The sequence below is a fragment of the Rhinopithecus roxellana genome, chromosome 20 (genome assembly GCF_007565055.1).
Source record: "Rhinopithecus roxellana isolate Shanxi Qingling chromosome 20, ASM756505v1, whole genome shotgun sequence".
NCBI lineage: Eukaryota > Metazoa > Chordata > Mammalia > Primates > Cercopithecidae > Rhinopithecus > Rhinopithecus roxellana.
In genome coordinates this window covers 46518118-46544367 of record NC_044568.1, presented here as the reverse complement: position 1 = coordinate 46544367, position 26250 = coordinate 46518118, and the positions used below count along the sequence as shown (strand labels likewise).

Genomic DNA, 26250 nt, shown 5'->3' with positions numbered 1-26250 from the left:
CTGGCTAATTAAAAAAAAATTCTGTAGAGACGGGGTTTCGCTACGTAGCCCAGGCTAGTCTCAAACTCCTGGCCTCAAGCAATCCTCCAGCCTCAGCCTCCCAAAGTGCTGGGATTACAGGCATGAGCCACCATGCTTGGCCCAGTATATATAGGGTATATTTGAATATAGGGAACATTTTACTATGAAAAATTTCAAACATACAAAAATATACAGAGTAGTATAATAAACACCCATATAGCCACTGTGTAGGTCTTAAATGGCCATATTTGTTTTCTTTCATTATTTTTGGAAGCATTTTAAAGTAAACTACAGATGTCAAGATATTTTTAACTTGAAATTTTTCAACACTCATCTCTGAAAAATAAGCGCACCTCTCTACAGTCACAATACCATTATCACACCTAAGAAAATTAAAAATTAGTATCATCTAAAATCCAGACCATATTCAAATTGTCCCAATTTTCCCCAAAATGTCTTCTTTTTTTTTTTTTTTTTTTTGAGACTGGGTCTCCCTCTGTCACACAGGCCGGAGTTCAGTAGTGTGATTTCAGTTCATTGCAACCTTCTACTCCTAGGCTCAAATGATCCTCCCACCTCAGCTTCCCGAGTAGCTGGGACTACAGGCACATGCCACCACCATGTCTAGCTAATTTTTATAGTTTTTTGCAGAGATAGGGTTTCGCCATGTTGCCCATTCTGGTCTCAAACTACTGGGCTCAAGCGATCTGCCTGCCTTGGCCTCCCAAAGTGCTGGGATTTGCTGGGATTACAGGTGTGAGCCACTGCATCCAGCCCAAAATGTTATGTATGTATGTATGTATGTATGTTTGTGCATATGTATGTATGTATGTATGTTTGTACATATGTATGTATGTATGTTTGTACATATGTATGTATGTACTTATGTATGTATGTATGTTTGTACATATGTATGTATGTTTGTACATATGTATGTATGTATGTATGTTTGTACATATGTATGTATGTATGTTTGTACATATGTGTGTATGTATGTATGTTTGTACATATGTGTGTGTACGTATGTATGTTTGTACGTACGTGTGTACGTATGTATGTTTGTACGTACGTGTGTATGTATGTATGTATGTTTGTACGTGTGTATGTATGTATGTTTGTACGTGTGTATGTATGTATGTATGTTTGTACGTATGTATGTATGTATGTATGTTTGTACGTATGTATGTATGTTTGTACGTATGTATGTATGTATGTTTGTACATATGTATGTATGTTTGTACATATGTATGTATGTATGTTTGTACATATGTATGTATGTACGTATGTATGTTTGTACATACGTACGTATGTATGTTTGTACGTATGTGTGTACGTATGTTTGTACGTACATGTGTACGTATGTATGTATGTTTGTACGTATGTATGTATGTATGTTTGTACGTATGTATGTATGTATGTATGTACGTATGTATGTATGTATGTATGTACATATGTATGTATGTATGTATGTATTTGAGACGGAGTCTTGCTCTATCACTCAGGCTGGAGTGCAGTGGCATGATCTCAGCTCACTGCAACTTCTGCCTCCCAGGTTAAAGCAATTCTCATGCCTCAGCCTCCAAGTAGCTGGGATTACAGGCATGTGCCACCACACCTGGCTAATTTTTTGTATTTTTAGTAGAAATGGGGTTCCACCATATTGGCCAGGCTGGTCTTGAACTCCTGGCCTCAAGTGATCCACCTGCCTCGGCCTTCCAAAGTGTTGGGATTACAGGTGTGAGCCACCATGCCTGGACCCCAAAATGTCTTTCATAACTTGCTTATTCAGACTAGGATTCAGTCAACAATCAGATTTTACATTCTGTGCTTTTTTTCCCCCCCTTAAATCTCTATTAATCTAAAATAATCAGCTAGGCGTGGTGGGAGGCTGAGGCTGGTGGATCACTCAAGGTCAGAAGTTGGAGACCAGCCTGGCCGACATGCAAAACCCCATCTCTACTTAAAATACAAAAATTAGCCGGATGTGGTGGCGGGTGCCTGTAGTACCCACTACTAGGGAAGCTGAGGCAGGGAGAATTGCTTGAACCTGGGAGGTGGAGGATGCAGTGAGCTAAGGTCTTGCCATTGCACTCCAGCCTGAGTGATAGAGTAAGACTCCATCTCAAAAAAATAAATAAATAAAAAATCATCTTCCCAGGCCAGCCCCTTTTTTCTTGACATTGGCTTATTGCAGAAATTGGACCTGCCACTATGTAGATTCCAACATCCTACCTTCTGGTATTGTCTGATTATTTCCTAGTAGTTTCTAGAATTTGTTTATCTGGCTTCTTATTTCCTGTGCACTGAAATGTAGGCCTAAAGGCTTGATTTGTTTCCTATTAAGTATGTTTAGCCATAATACTGGTGACAGAGGGACATAATACTGGTGATACGACAGGCCTGGCTGTCGTGTTCTTGCTGATGTTTCACTTGGTCACTGGGTCCAGGTGGTAACGGCTTGTAAAATTAAAAGGGAGATTAAGACACAGAGGGACAACCACGTGAAGACACAGGCAAGAGACAGTGGCCGTCTACAAGCCAAGGAGAAAGACCTCAGAGGGAACCAACCCTGCTGACATCTTGATCTTGGACTTCAGGCCTCCAGAACCATGAGAAAATAAATTTCTGTTGTTTAAACCAATGGTCTAAAATTATAAAATTACGTTGGATTCCTTTTCAAGTCTGAGAGCCCAGTGACACCATGTCCACATTCTCAGTGCCCCTTTCCTGGACAACAAAATGTCGAAACTGACTGGCCCAAGCTTCTTGTATTCAGGAGAAGTCAACTCTCATGACCATAGTCGTTTACCTTTTTTTTCAGGAGGTCCACCTGACCTAGGGTTTATTGTCCCTTTCAGGGTTATTTTAGGGACACAGTGATGTACTATGGCTTTTACACCAATTCCACCATCCAGCACGGGAACAGCGGGGCATCCTACAACATGCAACTGGCCTACATCTTCACGATCGGAGCATGCTTGACCACCTGCTTCTTCAGTTTGCTATTCAGGTATGGAAGCGTCTGCATTTCCTGATTCTGAGGGTCATGTGAGATTTCGGCAAAAATCCAAGAAACTCAAAAATTACCCAGATAACAATTTTTCTTCAGTTTTGACTTTCTTTCTTTCTTTTCTTTCTTTCTTTCTTTCTTTCTTTCTTTCTTTCTTTCTTTCTTTCTTTCTTTCTTTCTTTCTTTCTTTCTTTCTTTCTTCTCTCTCTCTCTCTCTCTCTCTTCTCTCTCTCTCTCTCTCTCTCTCTCTCTCTCTCTCTCTCTCTCTCTCTCTCTCTCTCTCTCTCTCTCTCTCTCTCTCTCTCTCTCTCTCTCTCTCTCTCTCTCTCTCTCTCTCTCCTTCCTTCCTTCCTTCCTTCCGTCTTTTCTTCTTTTTTTTTTTTTTTGAGACGGAGTCTTGCTCTGTCACCCATGCTGGAGTTCAGTGGCATAATCTTGGCTCACTGCAACCTCTGCCTCCCAGGTTTAAGTGATTCTCCTTCCTCAGCCTCCCCAGTAGTTGGGATTACAGGTGCCTGCCACCATGCCCCTGCTAATTTTTGTATTTTTAATAGAGACGGGGTTTGACCATGTTAGCATGCTGATCTCAAACTCCTGACCTCAGGTGATCCACCCGCCTTGGCCTCCCATAGTTCTGGGATTACAGGTGTGAGCCACCGTGCCCAGCCTGCAGTTTTGACTTTCTATTGCTGTCCGATTATTCCTTGTCCCGCAATATAAAATAGGAGGTTGGATAGAGGGAGAGAGGTTTTTGTGTGCTTTTAAGAAATTGGTCAGCTTGATAATAAGGGTGCAATTACCCAGCAATGATATGAAGAGAAGAACATGATAGATAACTATCAGACAGGAGGTACAAATGGAAAATACACATACGAAACCCTGGGTGTGGTGCTCATGCCTGTAATCTTAGCACTCTGGGAATCCAATTCAGGCTGGTCATTTGAGTCCAGGAGTTCGAGACTGGCCTGGGCAACATGCTGAAACCCCATCTCTACTAAAAATACAAAAAGTTAGCCTGGCTTGGTGGCGCCCGCCTGTAGTCCCAGCTACTCGGGAGGCTGAGGTGGGAGAATCACCTGAGACCATTAGGTCGAGGCTGCAGTGAGCTGAGATCATTCCACTACACTCCAGCCTGAGCAACTGGAGATCCTGTTTCAAAAAAAACATAGAGAGAGAAACAAAGAAAAACAACATGCAATCTCTGTATTAGTTTGCTAGGGCTGCCTAGCAAAGTACAACAGACCATTGGTTTAAACAACAGAAATTTATTTTCTCATGGTTCTGGAGGCCTGAAGTCCAAGATCAAGATCAAGGTGTCAGCAGGGTTGGTTCCCTCCTCCTTCGCTTGTCGATGGCCACTGTCTCCTGCCTGTGTCTTCACGTGGTTGTCCCTCTGTGTCTTAATCTCCCTTTTTTATGAAGATGCCATTTCTATTGAATTAGGACCCAATTTAATGACCCCATTTTTTAAAAATGTAATTACCACTTTAATTAATTAATTAATTAATTTTGAGATGAAGTCTTGCTCTGTTGCCCAGGCTGGAGTGCAGTGGTGTGATCTCAGCTCACTGCAACCTCTGCCTCCCTGGGTTCAAGGGATTCTCCTGCCTCAGCCTCCCTAGTAGCTGGGACTACAGGTACACGCCACCATGCCAGACTAATTTTTGTAATTTTATTAGAAACGGGGTTTCACCATGTTGGCCAGACTGGTCTCAAACTCCTGACCTCAAGTGATCCACCTGCCTCGGCCTCCCAAAGTGCTGGGATTACAGGGATGAACCACTGCACCTGGCCTTTAATTACCACTTAAAAGACCTACCTCCAAATACAGTCACATTCTAAGGTACTGGGGCATTAGGACTTCAACATATGAATTTTGGGAAGTACACAGTTCAACCCACAGCAACCTGACTGCCAGCATGCTAATTCAAACTAAAATGAGATTTTGTTTTGTTCTGTCAAAGTAGGAAATGATATTATTATTATTATTATTATTATTATTATTATTATTTTGAGACAGTGTTGCTCTGTCATCCAGGCTGGAGTGTAGTGGTACGATCTTGGCTCATTGCAACCTCCGTCTCCCGGGTTCAAGTGATTCTCCTGTCTCAGCCTTCTGAGTAGCTGGGATCACAGGCTTGTGCCATCAAGTCCAGCTAATTTTTCTATTTTTAGTAGAGATGGGGTTTTGCCATGTTGGCCAGGCTGGTCTTGAACTCCTGATCTCAGGTGATCCCCCCGCCTGGGCCTCCCAAAGTGCTGGGGTTACAGGTGTGAGCCACCACACCTGGCCAGAAATGATTCTTAAGTTGCTGTTACTGAGTGGTGGCAAATTTCAGAAGAGCAGCATCCGTTTGTCTTATGCAGCATTTTTGTGTGGGTGCTCAGGGCTTCCTGGGCCTGAGACATCCCGTGACAACAACAGTGCCTTCATCAACTGCTTGCTGCTGTAAGCACTGCATGGACTCTTTGGAAGGCTGAATAATCTCCCCCCATCCCCCAGAGATGTCTACAGCCTAATCCCCAGAACTGGTGAATATGTAACTTCACATAACAAAAGGTACTTTGCAGATGTGATTGAGGATTTTTAAGTGGGGATATTATCCTGGATTATCTGGGTGGGCCCAATGGAATCACAAGGGTCTTTATAAGAGGGAGGCAGGAGGTCAGAGAGAAGCGGGGAGATGAGAAGATGCTACCCTGCTGGCTTTGAAGATGGAGGAGATGGCCACAAGCCAAGGAAAGGGGGCACCCTGTAGAAGCTGGAAAAGACAAGGAAATGGATTCTCCCTTAGAGTTTTTGGGAGGAACATAGCCCTGCCAACACCTTCATTTTAGCCCTGTGAGACTCATTTTCTGATTAGCTGGGCATGGTGGCATGTGCCTGTTAGTTCCAGCTACTTTGGAGGCTGTGGCGGTAGGATGGCTTGAGCTTGGGAGGTGGAGGCTGCAGTAAGCTATGACTACACCACTGCACTCCAGCCTGGGCCACACAGCAAGACCTCGTCTCTAAACAAACAAACAAACATAAAAACAAGGAAAAAACAATTTTCTGACTTCTGATCTCTGGAAGGGTAAAAAGAACAAATTTGTGTTGTTTTTAGCCACTAAGTTGGTGGTCATTTGTTATAGCAGCAACAGGGAACTGGGTGGATTACTTGAGGTCAGCAGTTCAAGACCAGCCTGGCCAACATGGTGAAACCCTGCCTCTACTGAAAATACAAAAATTAGCTGGGCGTGGTGATGGATGCCTGTAATCCCAGTTACTTGGGAGACTGAGGCAGGAGAGTCGCTTGAACCTTGGAGGTGCAGGTTGCGGTGAGTGGAGATCATGCCACTGGACTCTAGCCTGGGAGACAAGAGTGAAACTCTGTCTAAAAAAAAAAATTCTGTAAGGTGAGTACTACTGTTATTCCCTCTCTACAGATGTGGAAACTGAGGCTCAGAATCAGAACCATTCACAAGACAATAATCCCTCAGTTGGCAACTCAGTTGCCAGAGTTGCAAGCCAGGCCTGTGCGGCCCCAAAGCCAGTGCTTGTTTAACCACTGTGTTGTGACCACACTGCTCCAGGCCAACAGCTTGGGGCTAAGTCTTCACGTTGCCTTTCACCATTAATAACAGGACTGCCCTTTGTTGAAGCCCTGTACTCCCAGTGACTGCCGTAATAACCTTCAGGTATTCTGGTTTCTGCCTTCTCCAGCATGGCCACGTACTTCCGGGACAACTTCATTAACCCCCACATTTACTCTGGAGGGATCACTAAGCTGATCTTTTGCTGGGACTTCACTGTCACTCATGAAAAAGCTGTGAAGCTAAAACAGAAGAATCTTAGCACCGAGATAAGGGTAAGGCGAGCTCACTTTACTCATTTGCTGTCGGCTGGTCTCCTTCCCTTCTCCAATATACATGTAACTTTTCTTTTTTTTTTTTTTTTTTTTTTTTTTTTTTTGAGACGGAGTCTGGCTCTGTCTCCCAGGCTGGAGTGCAGTGGCCAGATCTCAGCTCACTGCAAGCTCCGCCTCCCGGGTTTACGCCATTCTCCTGCCTCAGCCTCCCCAGTAGCTGGGACTACAGGCGCCCGCCACCTCGCCCGGCTAGTTTTTTGTATTTTTAGTAGAGACGGGGTTTCACCGTGTTAGCCAGGATGGTCTCGATCTCCTGACCTCGTGATCCGCCCGTCTCAGCCTCCCAAAGTGCTGGGATTACAGGCTTGAGCCACCACGCCCGGCTACATGTAACTTTTCTTAAAGTAATAATGAAGTATTGTTTTATTGCCCATGAGACTGGCAAAAAAAAAAAAAAAAATTAAAATATTCATAGTGCCTAGAGCTGGGTAAAGTGTAGAGAAATGGACGTTTTCCCATGACATACTGGCTTTGTAATTCATACAATCTTATTGGAGGCCAATTTAGCAATTTATATCACTGTTAAATGTACTTTGCCCAGACTAGAGTGCAATGGCTCCATCATAGTTCACTGTAAGCCTCAAACTCCTGGGTTCAAGTGATCCTCCCTTCTCAGCCCCTCAAGTAGCTGGGATTACAGGCATGAGCCATCATGCCTGGCTAATTTTTTAACTTTTATTTTTTGTAAAGACAAGATCTCCTTATGTTCTCCAGGTCCCGAACTCCTGGGCTCAGGTGATCCTCCTATCCTGGCTTCCCAAAGTTCTGGGATTACAGGTGTGAGCCACTGCACCTGGTTAATGTACCTGTTTCTTGACCCCACAGTTCCAGGTTTAAACTTTACTCTAGGCCAGGCGCTTTTCTCTAGGTGGCTCACGCCTGTAATCCCAGCCCTTTGGGAGGCCAAAGCAAGTGGATCGCTTTAGCTCAGGAGTTCAAGACTAACTTGGGCAACACAGCGAGAATTTGTCTCTATAAATTTAAAAAAAAAAAGAAAGAAAAATATTTACTCTCAGGCAATGTTTTTGTTGTTGTTGTTGTTTGGTTTTTGTGTGTGTGTGTGTGTGTGGTTTTTTTTTTGAGACAGAGTCTTGCTCTGTTGCCCAGGTTGGAGTGCAGTGGTGCGATCTTGGCTCACTGCAAGCTCTGCCTCCCGGGTTCACACCATTCTCCTGCCTCAGCCTCCCAAGTACCTGGGACTACAGGAGCCCACCACCACGCCTGGCTTATTTTTTTTTTTTTTTTTTTTTTTTGCATTTTTAATAGAGAGGGGGTTTCGCCGTGTTAGCCAGGATGGTCTCGATCTCTTGACCTCGTGATCCACTCGCCTCGGCCTCCCAAAGTGCTGGGATTACAGGCACAAGCCACCATGCCTGGCTGTTTTTCTTTCTTTGTTTCTTTTCTTTTTTATCGGAATCTCACTCTGCTGCCCAGGCTGGAGTGCAGTGGCTTGATCTTGGCTCACTGCAACCTCTGCCTCCCGGTTTCAGGCAATTCTTCTACATCAGCCTCCCAAGTAGCTGGGATTACAGGCATCTGCCACCACACCTGGCTAATTTTTGGAGTTTTTAAAGTAGAGATGAGGTTGCACTATATTGGCCAGGCTGGTCTCGAACTCCTAGCCTCAAGTGATCCACCCTCCTTGGCCTCCCAAAGTACTGGGATTACAGGCGTGAACCAGCCAGGGCAATGATTTTCGACCCAGAGAAATCTTGCCCCTCAGGGGGACATTTGACAACATCTAGAGACTTTTTTGATTGTTACAATTGGGAAGAGGGTGCTCTTGATATCTAGTGGGTAGAGGCCAGTGATGCTGCTAAACATCCTACAATGCGTAGAACAGCTCCCGCAACAGAGAATTATGCAGCCCACCATGTCAATAGTATAGAGGTCGAGAAACGCTGGTCTATAGACACAAACTTATTAAAAAGAAAAAGCAGCTGAGCATGGTGGCTCACACCTCTAATCCCAGCACTTTCAGAGGACGAGGCAGGCAGATCACGAGGTCAGGAGTTCAAGACCAGCTTGGCCAACATGATGAAACCCCATCTCTACTTAAAAAAAGGACAAAAAGTTAGCCGGGTGTGGTGGCGGGCACCTGTAATCCCAGCTACTCAGGAGGCTGAGGCTGGAGAATCACTTAAACCCGGGAGGTGGAGGTTGCAGTGAACCAAGATCGCACCACTGCACTCCAGCCTGGGCAACAAGAGTGAAAGGTCCATCTCCAAAAAAAAAAAAAAAAAAAAAGAGCAAGCTGATTTTATAAATAAAGGGGCTTTAAATTTTTTTTATTGTTTTCGAGACAAGGTCTTGCTCTGTCACCCAAGCTGGAGTGCAGTGGTGCAATCATAACTCACTGTAGTATTGACCTCCTGGGCTGCAGTTAGCCTCCCACCTCAGCCTCCTGAGGAGCTGGGACTACGGGTGCATACCACCGTGCCCAACTAATTTTTAAATTTTTTTCAGGGAGAGAGTCTCACTATGTTGCCCAGGCTGGTCTTAAACTCCTGGGCTCAAGTGATCCTCCCACCTCAGCCTCCCAACATGCTGGGAATTCAGGTGTGAGCCACCAAACCCAGCCAGATAAAGGGGCTTCGACAAGAGGGCTACAGATGTGAGCTTCTTTCTCAGTGCAGATACCCAATCTTATTCTTCAAGAAAGAATTTTGTGACCTCAGTGTGCTTTTCTGAAGAACATGGTCCCTATCTATGAATCCCAACTGTTTCTGTAAGATGGAAGCAGTGTTTGGAGATTCTTGGCCCATTTCAGAGTCCTCCGTGGGTCTCCCATAATCCCTGTTCATCATAAATGTTCCGTTTCTGTCTCGCCTATGGATTTGGGCTGGATTTATGTCTCTGGGGGGTGGCAAGCATTCCCTGGGGATCTTTGCTAGCAGTGGAGAGGGATCTCTAGATAAACTTGACTTTCATTTATTTTTATTTATTTATTTGTTTGAGACAGAGTCTCACTCTGTCGCCCAGGCTGGAGTGCAGTGGTGCGATCTCTGTTCACTACAACCTCCACCTCCCAGGTTCAAGTGATTCTCCTGGCTCAGCCTCCCGAGTAGCTGGGATTACAGGCATGCACCACCACGCCTTGCTAATTTTTGTATTTTTAGTAGAGGCAGGGTTTCACCATGTTGGCCAGGCTGGGCTCAAACTCCTGATCTTAAGTGATCCACCCTCCTTGGCCTCCCAAAGTGCTGGGATTACAGGCATGAGCCACCATGCCCAGCCATAAACTTGACTTTCTTATGTTTCTAGGAGAACCTGTCAGAGCTCCGTCAGGAGAATGCCAAGTTGACGTTCAAGCAGCAGCTGACCCGCTTCTCTGCCTATGTGATGGCCTGGGTTGTCTCTACAGGGGTGGCCATAGCCTGCTGTGCAGCCGTTTATTACCTGGCTGAGTACAACTTAGAGGTAACCAACACCAGGGTCCAGGGCAGAGAGAACCAGGTGTAGGGATGAGGTGCTGGAGGGGAACGATGTTGTGCAGCCCACAGTTCAACCCAGGATCTATGGCCCGCAGCATCAGCACCAGCAGAGAACTTGTTAAAAATGCAGGGGTGAGGCACAGTGGCTTGCACCTGTAATCCCAACACTCTGGGAGGCTGAGGCAGGAGGATCACCTGAACCCAGGAGTTAGAGACCAGCCTGGGCAACATGGAGACTCCATCTCTATAAAAATTTTAAAAATTAGCCCAGCGTGGTGGCATGCACCTGTAGTCCTGGCTACGGTGGTGGTCATTCATTGGTGACTACGATTTCACATGAACGGTAGCTCAGCTGTGTCGTTTCACAGCCCTGGGGCCAGACCTTGCCTTGTTTAATCTCAGTTAATTCTTGCAACCTCTCTATGGGTTATGTGATCATTTCTCCATTGTACAGATGGAGAAGAGGGGCTCAGAGAAGCTAAGGATCTGGCCCTAGACCTTGCAGCTTCCGTGTGGGGAGGGAGCCATACTGGAACCCAGGTTACCCTGGCTCCAAAGATACCACCAAAAATGCAAGTGGTGCTTTTGAACCATCCAGAGGTAGATGGAGGTAGGATGAGGCCAGGCAGGGAGGATGTGGGAATGTGACATATCAGGTAACTCCAAGGGTCACAAAGGATGCCTGGCAGAGGTGCAGCCCTGGCTCCATTCCCAGCCAAATGCCAGAGTGCTACCTCGTCCTGGAGGCCCAGTGCCTCTCCCAGCCTCACACAAAAGTGCAGCATGGGGCTGGGCACAGTGGCTCACGCCTGTAATCCCAGCACTTTGGGAGGCCGAGGTGGGCCGATCATTTGAGATCAGGAGTTCGAGACCATCCTGGCCAACATAGTGAAACCCCATCTCTACTAAAAATACAAAAATTAGCCAGGTGTGGTGGTGCACCCCTGTAATCCCAGCTACTCGGGAGGCTGAGGCAGGAGAATCACTTGAACCTGGGAGGCAAAGGTTGCAGTGAGCTGAGATCATGCCACTGCACTCCAGCCTGGGCAACAGAGTGAGACTCCATCTCCAAAGAAAGAAAAATGTGCAGCACGGGCTAGTAGACCCCAACCCCCCTAATTCAGAACTCAGAGACAGGTGAAGCCTGGTGAAAATGAACAAGGCCACGCAGGAGAGGCAAGGAGAAATTCCATGGTGATTGATCCCCTTGGGCTGTAGCTTCAGGAGACTCAGCTTATGGTCAACAGGCGGGAGCACATCCTCATTGCCCCGGGCATCTTGGTAAAAAACGGAAAGCCACAGAATGACTGTTGGAGCTCAGGCTCCTGAGTGGGACCCACCTAGGCTCCAATCTACCACTTCCTTGCTAGGTGACCTTGGATAAGTGTCTTCCCCTCCCTGAGCCTCAGTTTGCTTGGCACGGGGTAAGCAAATTAATGGTACCTAGCTAAAACAGTTACTAAAACAGTTAACCTAGCCAGGTGCAGTGGCCCGTGCCTGTAGTCCCAACATCTTGGGAGGCCGAGGTGGATGGATCACCTGAGGTCGGGAGTTAGAGACCAGCCTGGCCAACATGGGAAAACCCCATCTCTACTAAAAATACAAAAATTAGCTGGGTATGGTGGTGCATGCCTGTAATCCCAGCTAGTCTGGAGACTGAGGCAGGAGAATCACTTGAACTGAAGAGGTGGAAGTAGCAGTGAGCCGAGATCACGCCACTGCACTCCAGCCTGGGCAACAGAGTGAGACTCCATCTCAAAAAAATAAAAATAAATAAATAGCTAAAGAGTTAACCCCAGAGGAGCTACTTCGCAGGTTTTCTATCATGGGAGACTTTTGGGTGAGGCAGAAAGGGGTACAGTGTACAAGTCAGCCCTCCATTCTCTCCCCGATCCCCTGCAGTTCCTGAAGACGCACAGTAACCCTGGAGCGGTGCTGTTACTGCCTTTCGTTGTGTCCTGCATTAATCTGGCCGTGCCGTGCATCTACTCCATGTTCAGGCTCGTGGAGAGGTACGAGATGCCACGGCACGAAGTCTACATTCTCCTGATCCGGTAGGTGATCTGTCGCGCCCAACACCAGCCTCTATTTCCACGGGGAGAAGTTGGGATGGTAGCTAGAAAAGATTATGCTTTAGTATCAAAGTTTTGTTCTCCAGAAAGAAGGAATTTCAAAAGTAAAGTGTGGCTGGGCGTGGTGGCTCATGCCAGTAATCCCGGCTCTTTGGGAGGCTGAGAGGGGAGGATCACTTGAGACCAGGAGTTCGAGAACAGCCTGGACAACATAGCTGGATGCTGGCTATACAAAAAGTCAGCTGGATGCAGTGGCATGTACCTGTTAGTGCCAGCTACTCAGGAGGCTGAGGTGAGAGGATCATTTGATCCCAGGAGTCTGAGGTTACCTATGATTGCACCACTGCACTCCGGCCTGTGCAACAGAGCAAGACCCTGTCTTAACAACAAAAGAGCGAAGTCTGTTTGTGTGGTGTGGGCTTTTGCTCAAAGTCATGGCTTGATTGCTTTCCTGATTGCTACCAGCGGGGGATTGATGTAGTTCTCAAGTATGGGATGTACAGATGGGCAGGCAGTGCACACACAAAGGCTCCTAGGTTGAGGAGGGGCCTGAAATCATCCAGCGTTCCCCTTAGTCAAGCTGTGAGTCCTGGTACCCACTGCCTCAGATGGGAGGAAGAGGCGCATTTTTGTAATTCCACCACCCAAACAAAGGTGGGAGGAGTGCTTTGGGCAACTCACTGGCCTCCACGGGGTGCCTTTTTGTGATTCCCACAAAGGTACCATATGTGCTAGAAGTGATCCTGGAGTTTTGATACACAAAGTCTGGAACTACCCAAATTTTGTCCTTCTAGTTTCTTCCCTGCCTTCTTCCTGGTTATGGTGGGGTTTATAAGTATAGATCTGTAGGCCAGGTGCGGTGTCTCATGCCTGTAATCCCAGTGATTTGGGAGGCCAAGGCAGGTGGATCACCTGAGGTCAGGAGTTTGAAACCCGCCTGGCCAACATGGCCAACATAGAGAAACCCCGTCTCTACTAAAAATACAAAAATTAGCTGGGTGTGCTGACGCACGTCTGTAATCCCAGCTACTCGAGAGGCTGAGGTGGGAGAATTGCTTGAACCTGGGAGGCAGAGGTTGCAGTGAACCGAGATTGTGCCACTGCACTCTAGCCTGGGTGACAGAGGGAGACTCAGTCTCAAAAAAAAAAAAAAAAAAAAAAAAAAAAGTATAGGTCTGTACAGTGCAGACTGAGTTTCTTTGCTGATCAGTTCCATAGCCCTTGCCTTACCATGGTCTGTGAGATCTGGCTCCCAGCGAGCACTCCAGCTTCATTTTCTCCCCCTGTCCTTGCTCACTGCCTGTCCCCGTCACAGGCCTCCTAAGCGTTCACAAACATGCCAAACTGTATTCCCACCTCTGGACCTTTGCATGGGCCTGGAATGTTCTTCCCACACACGACCACATGGCTTGCTTCCTGAATGCATTTTGTGTTCTTCAAACATCACCCTCATGTTGCACTCTTTCTTACATATCCCATTAAAAATAACAGCTCCCTACCACCTTTTCTCCTCTGCAGTATAATTTTCTCTTTCTTTTTTTTTTTTTTTTGAGATGGAGTCTCACTCTGTCGCCCAGGCTGGAGTGCGGTGGCATGATCCCAGCTCACTCTCTGCAGTATAATTTTCTTACCACTTCCTGACATATTTGTATTTATTTATTATCTTCCTCCCCCACAGTTTATGGGGGAAATCTTTGCTTTGTTCACAGTGCCTGGGATATCATAGGTGTTCAAGAATGGTTGGTGAATGAATGAGCAAATCGGTCAGTCAATCGATTATATCCAATTCGTATTATGAAAATTCCAGACAGGTGCAGTGGCTCATGCCTGTAATCCTAGCACTTTGGGTGGCCAAGGTGGGAGGATTGCTTGAGCCCAGGAGTTCAAGACCAGCCTGGGCAACATGGTGAGACTCCATCTCTACAAAAAATTTAAAAATTAGTCAGGCATGGTTGATTGCACCTGTAGTCCCAGCTACTCAGGTGGCTGAGGTGGGAGAAGTGCTTGAGCCTGGGAGGTCAAAGCTGCGGTGAGCCAAGAGCACATCACTGCATTCCAGTTTGGGTAACAGAGTGAGACCCTGTCTCAAAAAAAGGAAGGAAGGAAGGAAGGAAGGAAGGAAGGAAGGAAGGAAGGAAGGAAGGAAGGAAGGAAGGAAGGAGGGAGGGAAGAAAGAAAAAAGAAAGAAAGAAAGAAAGAAAGGAAGAAAGAAAGAAAGAAAGAAAGGAAGGAAGGAAGGAAGGAAGGAGGAAGGGAGGGAGGGAAGAAAGAAAGAAGAAAGAAAGAAAGAGAGGGAGGGAGGGAAGGAAGAAAGAAGGAAGGAAGGAAGGAAGGAAGGAAGGAAGGAAGGAAGGAAGGAAGGGAGGGAGGGAGGGAGGGAGGGAGGGAGGGAGGAAGGGGAAAGAAAACTCTGACCATATTCCTATGCCCTCATTATTCCCCACATCCCACCCACCAATCCGTGGTACCACTTTTTAAAGTACATATAGAAGGGGAAATATTAGGTCTCACTGCACCCCATAACCTTGCATATTGAGTATGATGGGCACAAAATACCATCTACTAGATGATGGAGTTGTAAAGACTGAGGAGGATGATTCAATAAAGAGCTTGGCAGTGTATGTTGCATCAGCACCCAATAAACTTTATGTACATTTACTATTATAATGGGAAGTGAAATCAGATCATTTGGAGATGCAACAAAAGAGAACCTGATTTATTCAGTCAGAATAAATCAGGTTACACTTCAGTAACAATCCCCCAAATCTCAGTGGTTTAGAACACAAAGGTTTATTTCTTACTCATGTTACGTACACAGTGTGGATTGGCAGGAGGGACCTTCCTATGTTAGTCACTGAGGGATCCAGGCTAAGAGAGCAGCAATCATCTTGAATATCATTGATCGCCTTTCCAAAAGGAAGATGGGGAGTTCTGGAGGGTCTCACAGGGGCATTACGTGCTCCAGCTTAGAAGTGACACAGGTTGCTTCTGCTCACAATTCATTCACCACAATTCATTCACCATTCGCCAGGAATTTCGATCTTACCATGTGTCCCAAAGGAACTATTGGCAGACAGCGTGAAAGACTGCCATTGAAAGTAATCATAAATGTTGTCTCTTCTGTTTAGAAACATCTTTTTGAAAATATCAATAATTGGCATTCTTTGTTACTACTGGCTCAACAACGTGGCCCTGTCTGGTGAAGAGGTGAGATTCTAAGCTTCTCTGCCTTAAGTTTGGTTTCTTAGCATTTGACCAACAGGGAAGACATGGGTTTCTCAAGAGTCATCACACTCCATAGTTGGTATTAATCCCTTGTGGAAAGAGAACGAAAACTAATCTGGAAAGCAACGTAAGGCAAAATGGGTCTCAACAAAAAAGCTCAGGTTCTAGAGTCAGGAGGACATGATTCAAAGGCCAGCTGTGCTGTGTCATCTGCCGAGTCACTTAATCTCTTTGATCCTCAGTTTTCTCATCTGTAAAATTGGGATTAAACAATATCATGTGTAGTATAAGTTCAGTGCCCAGCATATGCAGTGGACAGTAGTAATTTTAGCGCTAGTCTGTCCTAACAGCCTTGGGGTTGGACAAAATCCTTTTTGATCCTTGATGTTCTATTTTCCCTGTAACCTAGATACCCTGGGCTTTACCAATCTGTAAACTCATAAATGCTGGCAGTAACAATTATGTCCTAATGCTGACTGTTCCTGGCCCTTCTTCACTTGACTACAGTTTCTAGTCTTCACTAACCTCAGAGAATGGGTGCCTGAGGGTAGTGTCCCATGTGGATTTAGGAACAAGCCAACTTCCCTGGCCTTCTCATTGGGATGCCTCTGCCCCTGCTACTGCATCCCCCATGATAATGTGCCTTCACATTACACAGTAATCCTTAGCTGATGGTCATCATGAGCCCTCAGATACCCAGGATGCCCTGGGGTTGGAAGTAGAGTCAGGGAATCAGGAGCCCCTCTCTATTTCTCTGTCACCCATTATTCCTGGGCCCTAAAACAGCTCTGCTGTGTCTAGACTCAAACCATCTTATGTGAACATGGCACCCTCAACTTCTCTCCCTAATTGTCGAAGAGAATCAAAATCAGCCCTGCAAGTTAGTATGGTTACAGCAGATACCATATTCTTCTTCCATGCATTTATCCATTCATGCATCCATCCATCATCCCTCTATCATTCATTTATCCATCCATGCATCTATTCATCCATCCATGTATTCATCTGTCCATCCATGTATCCATCTATCCATCCATTCATACATCCATCCACTTATCCATTTATCCATCCATGTATGGATCCATTCATCCATTAATCCATATATATATTTATCTATTCATTCATGTATTAGTCTATCCATTTATCTAACCATCCATCCATTTATTCATCCATGTATTCATTCATGCATGCATCCATCTATCAATTCACGTATTCATCCAGCCATCTATTCATCCATCCATTCATCCATCCATCTATATGTCCATCTATCCATTTACTTATTCATCATTCATCCATCCTTGGGCCATGTACCCAAAAGTTTCCTCTCCTCCAGCCAAATCTAAAAGCTCCCAGTCTATCAGCTGATAGCACTGACTTCCTGCAAAAGTTCCTAGTGACTACTTTTATAAACTGACTAATTTGAGCTTCCACTTTACACTAGCCTACTAAACCTCTAGACCACTTTCTTAATCAAGCAGACATTAATTGATTTTTTTTAAGGTCAATAAGCAAAAAGAGTGAAGCCATTCTTAGCCGTTGGCACTTCCTGCTCTCTTGAAGAAACTGATTACCCTTGGCTGAGCAATGGGATCCAGAGGGGATGGGGCACGGATGAAAAGTTTTATGGGGAGAGATCACGAACTGGGAAAGTTTGGGTATGTGTGGAAGGCAAGCTTTAATCGGGGGAAGAAGGAAACCCAAAAGAGAACACCACCCTTGAAAACAAACTCAGCTGCATTTTTTCAGAGTGAATCTACTTTTTTGAGTACACAAGGACTTGGTCAAACCCAACCATTAGCTATGTCCGAATGGGTACATAGAGCCAGGAACAGAGGAGAATTGAGCTGAGGCCACAGCCCCTTCCCACGTCTGGACTCTTGTTTGCCTTCCAGTGTTGGGAAACTCTCATTGGCCAGGACATCTACCGTCTCCTTCTGATGGATTTTGTGTTCTCTTTAGCCGATTCCTTCCTGGGAGAGTTTCTGAGGAGGTAAATATTTGTCATTCTTAAGTAATTAGTGCCTGATGCTGTAACCAGAACCTGATCCTGGCTGAGTGGGACGTACAGGTCCCTGACATACTCAAAGCATGCATTGTTCCAAGTCTGCCTGTTGTCCTTGGGGATACTGTTCACGTCTAAATTAGCTAAAATTTCACCTTAACCTAACAGTTCTGTTGTCATAGTTCACTTGGTTCAGTTGACCTTTTACAACCTTTTGAAAACAAATTCTAGAAATAAAAGACAGAAACTGAGCCATTTGAAATCTTATCCAGCCGAGGGCAGTGGCTCATGCCTATAATCCCAGCACTTTGGGAGACTGAGGCAGGAGGATCACTTGAGGGCAGGAGTTTGAGACTAGCCTGGGCAAAATAGGAAGACTCTGTCTCAAAAAAGAAGAAGAAGAAGAAGGCAAAGAAAGAAGAAAAAAAGAAATCTGGGCCGGGCGCGGTGGCTCAAGCCTGTAATCCCAGCACTTTGGGAGGCCAAGACGGGCGGATCACGAGGTCAGGAGATCATGACCATCCTGGCTAACACGGTGAAACCCCGTCTCTACTAAAAAAACAAAAAAATACAAAAAACTAGCTGGGCGAGGTGGTGGGCACCTGTAGTCCCAGCTACTCAGGAGGCTGAGGCAGGAGAATGGCGTAAACCTGGGAGGCGGAGCTTGCAGTGAGCCGAGATCGCACCACTGCACTCCAGCCTGGGCGACAGAGCGAGACTCCGTCTCAAAAAAAAAAAGAAATCTTATCCACTGTAGATAATTTTAATATTCTAGTATGTATTCCTCCAGATTTTTCTATGCACACATTGTTCTGTGTGTGTCTTTACTATATAATACTACATAATTTTCAAAAGCAAAAATGGAGTCACACTGCAACATATTGTAGAATTTGCTTTTATTGATCTGTCCCTATGCTTTGACATCTTTCCATGTCAGCACATGTAGATTTATCTCATTGTTTTAATTGAATTGATGTACTAATTTTATATTAGATACAATATATACAGAATTGAGGCACTGTTATTGTCCCATGTCTGGTTTTTAAAATTTAGTAATTCTTTTTTTTAATAATATGATGAGCCTCTCATTCCTTACAGACATTTATGTATTTCCGCAAGCTATTCTAGTAATAAGATGGTCTGACCATCAGATAGGATGGTCTGATGTTGATTATTTTATCAGTGGGTAGATTCAATGCCAAATTTCCTCATTCATTTTTGCCAGAATGTGCTTTTATTCTAGCCTCTGTTGAGGGCCTGGACATAAAGGTGAAAAGGTTTGGCCGGGTGCAGTGACTCATGCCTGTAATCCCGACACTTTGGGAGGCCAAGGCGGGTGAATCATCTGAGGTCAGGAGTTCAAGAGAAGCCTGGCCAATGTGGTGAAACCCCATCTCTACTAAAAATACAAAAATTAGCTGAGCGTGGTGGTGCGTGCCTGTAATCCCAACTACTTGGGAGGCCGAGGCAGGAGAATCGCTTGAACCCGGGAGGTGGAGGTTGCAGTGAGCTTAGATTGCGCCACTACACTCCACCCTGGGTGACACAGCAAGACTGCATCTCAAAAAAAAAAAAAAAAAAAGAAAGGTGAAGAGGTTTCTTTTGACAGAACTTTTTTTAAATTGGCAACTCCTCTTTATGAATAAATTAATATGGAATCAAGTTTCCCCAGAGTAAATGGAAACTTGGTTTCCTTCTTGTGGATTTAGAACACAGGGAAATATAATTAATTTGATAGCAGCAAACAAAAGTTTAAAAATGTTTATCTGAGTTGAGAGGTGCTGAGTTCATCCGGTTCATGAAAAAAGAAGCTTTAATTAGCAAAGAGGGGTATAAGATAATAGTGGGATAATTTAAATGTTCAGGGTAACAAATGTTCTCTAGAACTTTTTAAACCACTTTAGCAGTACCCCCACTTGACTGCATTGTGTTAAATTAGTTTTCCCTCAATCCCTTCAAATACTTCTTCAAAAACATGCTTATAGATTTACAACTGTTGAAAAATTTTCAAGGGAACTTATGACTTTATTTCAAGCTGGTGAGGGTCTCTTTTGATTGTCCTAGTCTGTGGGGGATCTTCTGAAAGTGGGAGTTATGGTTTGGGTACTAAACTCAGTATGTTTTCACAGGATCATCGGGATGCAGCTGATCACAAGTCTTGGCCTTCCGGAGTTTGACATTGCCAGGAACGTTCTAGAACTGATCTATGCACAAACTCTGGTGTGGTAAGTTTTGTGACTCAGCAAAATGCCCAGTGGTTCCCACATGACTGTGGAGTTGGTGTTTTGGTGGCAAAATTCCAGAATCTGTTGTTTTTAAAACTGCATGGGTGATACGCCATCCAGCCAGTCTGAGTACCATGAATTTAGCATTTAGACTACCATTTTCCTTTATGAGAGCTTAAGGACTTCAGACAAGAATCAGCATAGAGCAGGGATCCCAACCTGGAGGCCACCTATAGGTGTGAGTCACCATGCTCAGCCTATTTATTTATTTTTGAGACAGGGTCTCACTCTGTTGCTAAGGCTGGAGTGCAGTGGCATGATGATGGCTCACTACAGCCTCATCCTGCTGGGCTCAAGCAATCTTCCTGCATTACTTTTGCATATTTATTTTAACATGATGCAGTTAATGCCAGAATTCTGTATGGTGAATCACATTCCCAGGTTCCATCTGATGGGGTGTTGCTGACTTGAAAGTATTGGATTTGGAACAGGATAAACTGAATTCTGAGACTGGCTCTGCCACTCATGGAGATCACTGTGCTTGTGTGAGCCTCAGACTCATCTATAAATGCATATAAGAATAGCTGCCTTTAAGGCCAGGTGTGGTGGCTCAAGCCTGTAATACCAGCACTTTGGGAGGCTGAGGCTGGCGGATCACCTGAGGTCAGGTGTTCAAGACCAGCCTGACCAACATGGTGAAACCCCATCTCTACTAAAAATAGAAAATTAGCCGGGCATGGTGGCACACGCCTGTAATCCCAGCTACTCGGGAGACTGAGACACAAGAATCGCTTGAACCCAGGAGGCGGAGGTTGCAGTGAGCCAAGATCGTGCCATGGTACTCCAGCCTGGGCAACAACAGTGAAACTCTGCCTCAAAAAAAAAAAAAAAAAAAAAAAAAAAGGCCAGGAGCGGTGGCTCATGTCTGTAATCCCAGCACTTTGGGAGACCAGATCACCTGAGGCCAGGAGTTCGAGGCCAACCTGGCCAACATGGCAAAACCCCGTCTCTACTAAAATACACACAAAACATTAGCTGGGCATGGTTGCGAGCGCCTATAATCCCAGTTACTCAGGAGGCTGAGGCGGGAGAATCACTTGAACCTGGGAGGTGGAGGCTGTGGTGAACAGAGATCGTGCCATTGTACTCCAGCCTGGGCAACAAGAATGAAACTTTGTCTCATAAAAAAAAAAAAAAGAATAGCTGCCTTTGAATCATGTTGAGGATTAAATGCCATGGTAGATGAAAACTGCTTTGTAAACACCAATATGTCATACAACGGGAGAGTGTTTTATTTTCTGACTCTTTAAAGTTGCCCTGGGTGATTTGACTGTCTGCAAATAACTCAAAGTTAATGAGTTTATTTTTTAGAGACAATGAGGACCTTTCTGTGGTAGTTTAGGTAATGTGTTTGCATGCTGCTGAATCACCTGCTGGCAATTTGGCAGTTTACAAAATCCTTTCTTCCACATTATTTCAACTAGGATGCCATTGGGCAAGTTACTAAAACTCTCTCTAAACCTTAGTTTTCTAATCTTTAAATGGTAGAGATACCTACTCACAGTGTTTTCGAGGTGATTAAATAGGCGTGGTGGCTCACACCTGTAACCCCAGAACTTTGGGAGGCCGAGGTGGGCAGATCACTTGAGGTCAGGAGTTCAAGACCAGCCTGGTCAACATGGTGAAACCCTGACTCTACTAAAAAATACAAATTAGCCAGCTGTGGTTAGATGCCTGTAATCTCAGCTACTAGAGAAGCTGAGGCAGGAGAATCACTTGAACCAGGGAGGCAGAGGTTGTAGTCAGCTGAGATCATGCCACTGCACTCCAGCCTGGGAGATAGAGCGACACTCCGTCTCAAAAAGAAAAAAAAAGAAATTACCATTATGACTTCTGGGCCTTTGAGATTTTTGTTGCTAAATCATGAATAAGCACAATCGAAAACACATATCTTTTCTTTTTTCCATGGTTATTACAGTTCTAACCTTTGTGGGTTTTAGGAGAATATTGCCTTTGATGATGAGTTTTTTTTTTTTTTTTTTTTTTGAGACGGAGTCTTGCTCTGCCACCCAGGCTGGAGTGCAGTGGCCGGATCTCAGCTCACTGCAAGCTCTGCCTCCCGGGTTTACGCCATTCTCCTGCCTCAGCCTCCCGAGTAGCTGGGACTACAGGCGCCCGCCTCGTCGCCCGGCTAGTTTTTTGTATTTTTAAGTAGAGACGGGGTTTCACCGTATTAGCCAGGATGGTCTCGATCTCCTGACCTCGTGATCCGCCCGTCTCGGCCTCCCAAAGTGCTGGGATTACAGGCTTGAGCCACCGCGCCCGGCGATGATGAGTTTTATAAGAAGATAATATAATGACAGAAAAGGATATATGTTAGGGACAGTGATAGAGATGAAGTGAGGAACATGTTTTCCAAGTTTTAGTCTATCGTACACCCAGCCTGCCTATTTTTTGGTATAGTGATATTTCACCTGTGCTATTATCTACTTAATTTTTTTTATTATTTGCCTTTTTTTTTTTACTCAAATACATTTTTTTTAATGTCATGGTAGATGATAACTGCTTTTCATCAGCCTCCCAAAGTGCTGGGATAACAGGAGTGAGCCACCATGCCCATTTATTCCTCTCAAAAAACTCTGTGAGTAGGTACTAGTATGTCCACCATTTAAAGATTAGAAAACTAAGGTTTAGAGAGAGTTAAGTAACTTGCCCAAAGGCATCCTAGTTGAAATGATGTGGGAGAAAGGCCTTTGTAAATGGCCAGACTGCTTTCCCCAACATCGGCAGTCTTCCTGGGGTCAGTAAGACTCTAGATGTCAAAACGTCAGGCGCCTGGCACCATGCTCAGCTAATTTTTGTATTTTTAGTAGAGACGGGGGTTTTGCCATGTTGGCCAGGCTGGTTTCGAACTCTTGACCTCAGATGATCTGCCCACTTCAGTCTCCAAAAGTGATGGCATTACAGGCGTGAGTCACTGCGCCTGGCCTCTCACATACATTTTTAAGAGAGTCTTTATTTACAATCATAAATGGAAAACCAGTGCCATTTGATAGAAATCACAAATAACTGGAAAAATAAAAGCAATCCCATTCCAAAATGTCACTAAATTCTAGCGAGGTGTTACTGTTTGCCAAGGCTCTCAGCCCAAAGCCTACTCCTTTTTTGTTAAAAAATGGGAGATTGGGCCGGGCGCGGTGGCTCAAGCCTGTAATCCCAGTACTTTGGGAGGCCGAGACGGGCGGATCACGAGGTCAGGAGATCGAGACCATCCTGGCTAATACGGTGAAACCCCGTCTCCACTAAAAAATACAAAAAACTAGCCGGGCGACGAGGTGGGCACCTGCAGTCCCAGCTACTCGGGAGGCTGAGGCAGGAGAATGGCGTAAACCCGGGAGGCGGAGCTTGCAGTGAGCTGAGAACCGGCCACTGCACTCCAGCCTGGGCGGCAGAGCAAGACTCCGTCTCAGAAAAAAAAAAAAAAAAAAAAAAAAAAAAATGGGAGATTGGCATGTGTTAGGAGTTACATGATTCTAGAACCACACTGAGATTTTCTCCTTTTGTTGCTCACGAGCACTGCAGGAGAGTTGGAAAGGGAATGCCTTTCTCATTTGGAACTCAGTGCTATTCAATGCCTTGTCCCTACAGAACCTCAGACCTTGAATACCATGGGGAAGGAAGCAAAAGCAGGCGAAAGTATAGGGTATGCCCTAAATTTGGGACACGCTAGCTTAGGGCATGCTGAATACCATCTGTTGGTTTAGTAGGTGGATGGGTGATTTCTCTATAAAATCTCCTTTTCAGAGCTGGGAAGAAGGCAGCTGAGGATACTGGGTATGGTGGGAATCTGCCTAATTTGCTGGGATGGAAGCAGGCCCCCTCTGTGTTAGTTGGCTGGCGCTGCCATAACAAAGTCCCACACACTGAGTGGCTTAAACAACAGCAATTTCATATCTCACAGTTCTGGAGGCCAGAAGGCCAAGGTCAAGATGCGGGTGGGGTTGGTTTCTTCTGAGGGTCATAAGGGAGGAATCTGTCTCAAGCCTCTCTCCTTGGCTTATAGACGGCCATCTTCTCCCCATGTCTTTACATGGTCTTCGTTTCTCTGTGTGTCTATGTCCTAATCTCTTCTTTTTTTTGTTGTTGAGATGGAGTCTTGCTCTGTTGCCCAGGCTGGAGTTCAATGGCACAATCTTGGCTCACTGCAACCTCCGCCTCCCAGGTTCAAGCTATTCTCCTGCCTCAGCTTCTCAAGTAGCTGAGATTACAAGCATGCGCCATCATGCCTGGCTAATTTTTGTATTTTTAGTAGAGATGGGGTTTCACCATGTTGGCCAGGCTGGTCTCGAACTCCTGACCTCAGGTGATTCACCTGCCTTGGCCTCCCAAAGTTCTGGGATTACAGGCGTGAGCCACCATTCCTGGCCTCCTAATCTCTTCTTTTAGGGACACCTAATTATACTGAATAAGGGCCTCCTACTGTGATCTCGTTCTACCTTAAGCACCTCTCCAAGGCCCTGTCTCCAAATACAGTCACATTCTGAGATATTGGGAGTTAAGGCCTCAATATATGGATTTTGGGGACACACAATCCAGGCCACAACATCCTCTTTCTCTTCCTTCCAAGCATCCCAGATTCACCCCGACTCCTTTTGTCTCCCCCGGCCTCTGACACTCACCCTCTCTCCCTTGCAGGATTGGAATCTTCTTCTGCCCCCTGCTGCCCCTTATCCAAATGATTATGCTTTTCATCATGTTCTACGCCAAAAACGTGAGTCAGTTCGACGTTGCCATCAGTCAGCTTTGCTCAGTCGCCTGTGACCTGGTGGCGCTTAAAGCTGGGGAAGGGGGCTCTGCAAAGGTCTCAGGAAGCTGGGCCTGGCTGGGGTCCTTCTGCTGCTGCTCTGGCTGCAGATGGGAGGTGGCTGCCTCTCTCTCTTCAGATCAGCCTGATGATGAATTTCCAGCCTCCGAGCAAAGCCTGGCGGGCCTCACAGATGATGACTTTCTTCATCCTCTTGCTCTTTTTCCCATCCTTCACCGGGGTCTTGTGCACCCTGGCCATCACCATCTGGAGGTAGGAGAAGGTGGCCTTGGGGGAGGTTTTAGAGACTGGGTGGATGGGTGTGTGTTTTAAAATGTAGGTTTTATTATAATTCTGGTGTGGTGAGGCCGGGCGCAGTGGCTCACGCCTATAATCCCAGCACAATGGGAGGCCGAAGCGGGTGGATCACTTGAGGCCAGGAGTTCAAGATGAGCCTGGCCAACATGGTGAACTCGTCTCTACTAAAAACACAAAAATTAGCCAGGCATGGTGGTGCATGCCTGTAATCCCAGCTGCAAGGGAGGCTGAGGCAGGAGAATCGTTTGAACCCCGGAGGTGGAGGTTGCAGTGAGCCCAGATTGCACCATTGCGCTCTAGCCTGGGCGACAGAGTGAGACTCTGTCTCAATACATAAATAAATAAATAAATAGATAGATAGACAGAGTGAGACTCTGTCTCAATACATAAATAAATAAATAGATAGATAGATAGATAGATAGATAAATAAATAAATAAATAAATAAATAAATAAATAAATAAATAATCTAGGTGTGGTGAAGCCCAACAGGTCAGGAATGACCACCACTAGAAAGATAGTTTATTACTCTCAGTTCCTGAGAAGGGGAGGCACTCTGTGCCACAAAGGACCACACAGGGAAGCATCGGGGTAGGTCAGGAGGCAGAGGGAGTGAGGGGAAATGTGGGCTAGAGCCTTTCTTGTGGTTTTCTATGGTAAGGAATGGGCAAGGCAGGGGAAGCAGGTTTAGGGTTGGCTGGTTTGTCAGTAGGCTGTGGGATGTGGATCTGCCCTGAGTTGTCTGGCACCTGGCCCTGGGGTGCTTAGGACAGCGGAGTGGTGGCCCAGATGTGAGAGCCTGATAAAGGGGGCGGTTTAGGGTGTGGGATCTGGATCGGTTGGTTTGCATTTGAAAGTTGGGCTTTGTAAGCTAGTCCAAGGAAGAGCAGCTAGCCCAGGGAGCTGGAATCAGTAAGACCCCAGATGTCAAAACATCAGAATACAAAGACACGCTTAATACAGTGTCTAACCTAAGTTCCCTGGCTACCCAACAGACACTAAAAGCCAGGGAGGGAATACATCCTCGTTTGATCACCACCCATCTGACAGCCACAGTCAGGAGTAGCTTTCTCACTTCTGCTAAGAACTGCAGCTTCCCAGAATAGGGAGATGCCCCCGCACCGTGTTCCTCCACATCCGGAACAGAACTTCATCTAAATTAACAGACTGATCCGGCTCCTCCCACCTCGACAACCCCACCTCCCTTTGGCTCCACTGTACACTACCCCACCG

The 26250-nt window shown here is 45.7% G+C and overlaps 1 protein-coding gene across 4 annotated transcripts in view; it reads left to right on the top strand.

Annotated features, from left to right (window-relative positions):
• The window catches only part of TMC5 (transmembrane channel like 5), a 91568-nt gene that overhangs the window by 55038 nt on the left and 10280 nt on the right, over positions 1-26250 (top strand). For 3 of the 4 annotated variants that reach the window (XM_030925581.1, XM_030925583.1, XM_030925584.1), the window contains 9 exons: positions 2880-3031; positions 6735-6879; positions 10204-10359; positions 12276-12427; positions 15574-15652; positions 17563-17660; positions 19802-19897; positions 24593-24668; positions 24841-24974. In XM_030925581.1, the coding sequence (XP_030781441.1) occupies positions 2880-3031; positions 6735-6879; positions 10204-10359; positions 12276-12427; positions 15574-15652; positions 17563-17660; positions 19802-19897; positions 24593-24668; positions 24841-24974 (1088 nt within the window). The remainder of the gene's footprint in view (positions 1-2879; positions 3032-6734; positions 6880-10203; positions 10360-12275; positions 12428-15573; positions 15653-17562; positions 17661-19801; positions 19898-24592; positions 24669-24840; positions 24975-26250) is intronic. The other variant, XM_030925582.1, reaches the window with a different exon arrangement.